Genomic DNA, 4,616 nt, shown 5'->3' on the forward strand with positions numbered 1-4,616 from the left:
TGAAATGTATGCGGGTAGCGTTGGATGACGGCCTCCCGCATCTATGTTCATGGACTGGTCCCTCTGTCTACGAATGGCCGCAGGAAGAAATTTGGAGAGCTCAACTGGGTTTCGAACTCAAGATCGCACGTCTTTTAACGCAATAACCACTAGACCAAACACATTATGTTGTTTTGCAACTAGGAAAAAGTGCTACTTAACCGTTCTTTTAGTGAAACATTAACATGAATCTGAAAATTAGTTGAAAAGTTAATTGACTTTGAGAAAAAAAGTTCATCGATTTTGAAAACTAGTTCATCAATTCTTTTTAAAAGTTCAAAAATTGAAAATAGTTTCATGAATTTGAAAAAAGTTCATCAAATTTGGAAAAAGTTCATCGATATTTTTAGAAAATCATCGCATTTGTAAAAAAGTTCACCGATTTTTTTAAAAAAATCATCGCATTTGGAAAATGTTCATAGAATTTGGGAAAAAGTTCATAGAATTTGAAAAAAGTTTATCGAACTTGAAATATAGTTCATTGAATTTTCAAAAATTCCATCGAAGTTGAAAATAGTTCATGAAATCCGGTGAACGTTTTTCATCAAAATTAGAAAAAGGGAAAAAAGTAAATAAAAATAAAAATAAAAAAGGAAGAAAAAGAAAAAAGAAACACCGAACCATTACGACAGGGTTCGAATCCTACAAAAGGAATGTGGGCTGGCCCGCCGCGCAGGGGGGGGTGTGCGCCCTGTATCATTAACACTGTATTTGGCACTGAGGGCGCCAAATAGGATTTGACAGAAATTTGCGAGTTGTCATTGGAGTTGCCTAGGGGACATGGGCCGATTCCACTCGTATTTCTCGCATTTTTTTTGAGTCTACTCGTATTTCTCCCATGACCAGGCAGGCCGAGGCTGTATCCCCGTTGTCCCGACGGATCATAAAATGGCCTGGTACGACACGGCGTTCCCTAGAAAAATAGCCCGAAAGCCCACCTCCCTGCAGGTCCAGCCGCGCGGCCGATGAAAATAATCGATCACATTTCTCAAAAAAAAATAAAAAATCGATCACGGCACCACGGCCACTACCCCACGTTTCATTTCTCCCCTCTCACATGCTCCTCACCACCAAATCAATCAAACGCGGACTTCCTCCCTGAGACGCACGCACCGCACCTCACCTCACCGCCCCGCGTCGCGAGATCTCAAATCCCCGATCCGACCCCACCGGCGGCGATGGCCGGCAAGGAGCTGAGCGAGGAGCAGGTTGCCTCGATGCGGGAGGCCTTCTCCCTCTTCGACACTGACGGCGACGGCCGCATCGCCCCCTCGGAGCTCGGCGTCCTCATGCGCTCCCTGGGTGGGAACCCGACGCAGGCGCAGCTCCGCGACATCACCGCCCAGGAGAAGCTCACGGCGCCCTTCGACTTCAAGCGGTTCCTCGAACTCATGCGCGCCCACCTCCGCCCGGAGCCCTTCGACCGCCCGCTCCGCGACGCCTTCCGCGTCCTCGACAAGGACGCGTCGGGCACCGTCTCCGTCGCGGACCTCCGCCACGTCCTCACCTCCATCGGGGAGAAGCTCGAGCCCCACGAGTTCGACGAGTGGATCCGCGAGGTCGACGTCGCCGCGGACGGCACCATCCGCTACGACGACTTCATCCGCCGCATCGTCGCCAAGTAGTGGATTGATCCGTATCCCAGCCCGCTCAGACTTCTTCGTATTTAATAACTCCTTCTTCGCGTGATTTTATTTCGTATCATCTGATCTGATCTGCTGCGCTTCTGTTTTGTGCTTTGGTTTCGGTGTGGTTCCCCAACTGCCCTAGGGTTTGGATAAAAATGGTGTGATTATGGATTAATGGATCTGTCCGATGGTATTGCAATGTAAAGTGTGGATCCTGTTACTTTCTGTGATTGATTGATTGCTTCATCAGAAACCAGTGAAATGCGCCAGTTTATGCATTGATGTTAATACAGCCTATGATTTGTTTTTCTTGTAATTGATGGCGTCTTATAATTTCTTATGCTAGCACAGGAGAACTGGATTTATTATGGAGTTGTAGGACCTCTGCCGTTGGCATAATTTGTTTTTGCCGGGAGGGTCATTCTTGTTTCAGTTGATCGGTTAATATCATGGGGCTGTTGACAGGACTCTCTTGAATTTATTGCCACACAACAATAAGGTTGTCCTATGATATACCGATACATGTTGAAATCGATCACGCAATCCAATCTATGGTTCAGTTACCTACACTATTAGGAACTCTGTCTAGTTTTGCTGGGTCATTGATTGATCTTTGTTTTGCTACACTCACATCCCAGTGCTCGCCTTTTTCACAGTAAGTACTTTTGTGTAACCCTATTAGTTCAATACGTTGTCATGCCTATTTTAAATCTTACTTGGGATGGTAAGGTTCTGGATCAAATTTAGGCATGTGTAGAGCAGCAGAACTATAATCTAATAAAGTAATATATCTGCAAAATAGCATTTCACAAGCCAGTATTTTCAGTTTACCTGCAATATTACGAATTTGTTATGGTTTCACTCGATCAACCTTATTTTGTAATTAGACGGTAATGACGTCACTTCAATAGGCTGAGTTGTTTTAGTAACCAATATATATTTTATGCTTAGAAGAGTTCAGTCTACTTAGAAACTTACCATCTGTTTATACATATTCCTTATTTGTCACTGGAAGTTTCTGGACTCCATATTTGCCACTCATTGTATGAGTGGCACGTGCGGTGCCATAATGTCATTGACACGTGTTGGAATCGTGTAAATTTCCAGTGGCATATAAGAAATTATATTACCAGTTTGGTATATATTCTCTCGGAGCTTGGCCATGCTCATCAATATTGCCATGATCCATGCACCACCTCTCTAGCTTCTAACCAAAATATTCTGTGCATATGACTTGATTTGTATAAGTTTGTATTGTTGATCCTTGGTAATGAGACCTATGTGCATTTATGTTGGCGTACTACTTCTTATCGAGGCTACTACCTTTTGTTGTTAGTTTACACGAAGGGCAGCTGCTAATGTTCTTGTAGATGGCATTAGGTATAGGCTTCAGTTGTTGAAGGGACCAAAATCCGACTCTGTTGATTGTATAATAATCCTTATGTTGAGAATCTTTCTGCGCAGTTCAGATTTTTTGCCATGTTTTATTTAGGCATGAAAAAATTATGATTGGTTGTCCTGTGTTCAACAGAGTTCAAAGGATGTAAAAATGACTGTTCATTTATCCAACATGTGATTCTTGCTGCAGCAATCACCTCTGTTCTTCATTTGTAATTATCTTGCTGAATCTCTGGTAGATCTTGTTAAATCACCTGCTCCTTGCAGGTCGCAGCTAGCCATACATCTTGGAATAGATAAGCTGCTTGTTTGCCCTAGCTTCTGTTCAAGGCCAGTGATATGTTTGGTATATAGACGATCTGCATTCAGAATATTCGCTGTGGAGTCACATCCATTGGCTGTTTTTGCTGTTTAATCGTTCGTCGCTCTGCAATTATGAACTATCTGCATGTCTTATCAGCGGCGTAATGTGTGTCTCTTGTTTTTCTTCATATTCTATCACATTTCTCTGATAGCAACTTGTGAGAGGACCAGACAGAACCCTTCTCTGAACCACAATGAAGCTATACTTGATTTTCCACGTGCTCTTCTCAGAAAGTTCGGGGTTGTGTTTGATGGAGGACGAGCTGGGTTGGGTGACAACCTAAACCTGTATATCAAATTCCATTTTGTTGTCTGGTTGGTTGTATTATTCTTTTGAGTGTACGGTGAAGGGTGACATTGTGACGCTACATGTTTTTTGCTGAAATGCTTTGGTGACGTTGGGCACGCTCAAATTTCTAGTTAATATACTGGAAAATCCAGTTGATGTTTTCTATGTTAAGATGGCTATGTCATCAAAAGATAACAATGCCCTCACCAGTGTTTCCTGATTGAAACCTACACACCCGAATGAACAGAACGACTGGATCTGCGTGGACATTGGCATCTCGGATGAAAGATTACAACCATTCATACTCCATGCAAACTCTAACAAACTCTTGCACAGCTGATGTTCTGGGTTTTCCATGTACTCCCTCTATAAAGTAATATAAGACTTTTTAGATCACATTTTATGACCATTCTAATTTAGTAGGACTAAGAGATAGAAGGACTGATAAAGAAATGAAACGAGTCAGAATTTCTAAACTTGCAGCAATATTGTCTTCCCATCTTCCGAGGGCAAAAGATTTGGAAATAAAAAATAATAATAACAACACAATGCTCACACTCACACGCGACAATATACCATGGAAAAACTGTGCAAATGAGCTTAATGAAGCCTGAAAAGATAACCTATTTTCACGGATTTAGAGCAAATATATGTTTCTTAGGAATTTGTTTTTTAGGGGTCTTAGAAACTTGGTAGTTTATTATTATTTTTTTGAGCGAAATCTGTATCCTTTAAAAAAAAGAAAAAAAAAGAAGAAACTCCAAGCTAAGGCGTCCAATGGGCCATAAAACCATCCCAACCGGGCTAACACGTACTGACGGCCTGGCCCAAAGCGACGCAGCCCTAGCACTACACTCCCTGCGCCGCCGCTCATTATAAGTAGCACCCCAAAACCCTAA

The 4,616-nt window shown here is 42.6% G+C and overlaps 1 protein-coding gene across 1 annotated transcript; it reads left to right on the top strand.

Moving 5' to 3' along the window:
- The first annotated feature begins 1,083 nt into the window (after positions 1-1,083).
- On the top strand, positions 1,084-1,983 carry LOC119341174 (probable calcium-binding protein CML7). The gene has a single exon (XM_037613047.1). It carries the CDS (start codon positions 1,218-1,220, stop codon positions 1,662-1,664), a length of 447 nt encoding a protein of 148 aa, XP_037468944.1. The 5' UTR covers positions 1,084-1,217; the 3' UTR covers positions 1,665-1,983.
- Positions 1,984-4,616: the final 2,633 nt, after the last annotated feature.

The sequence above is a fragment of the Triticum dicoccoides genome, chromosome 7B (genome assembly GCF_002162155.2).
Source record: "Triticum dicoccoides isolate Atlit2015 ecotype Zavitan chromosome 7B, WEW_v2.0, whole genome shotgun sequence".
Classification (NCBI taxonomy): Eukaryota; Viridiplantae; Streptophyta; class Magnoliopsida; order Poales; family Poaceae; genus Triticum; species Triticum dicoccoides.

What these genes read in the sequence shown, in the direction of transcription:
- LOC119341174 (XM_037613047.1), top strand. Translation starts at nt 1,218, where the DNA reads ATGGCCGGCAAGGAGCTGAGCGAGGAGCAGGTTGCCTCGATGCGGGAG.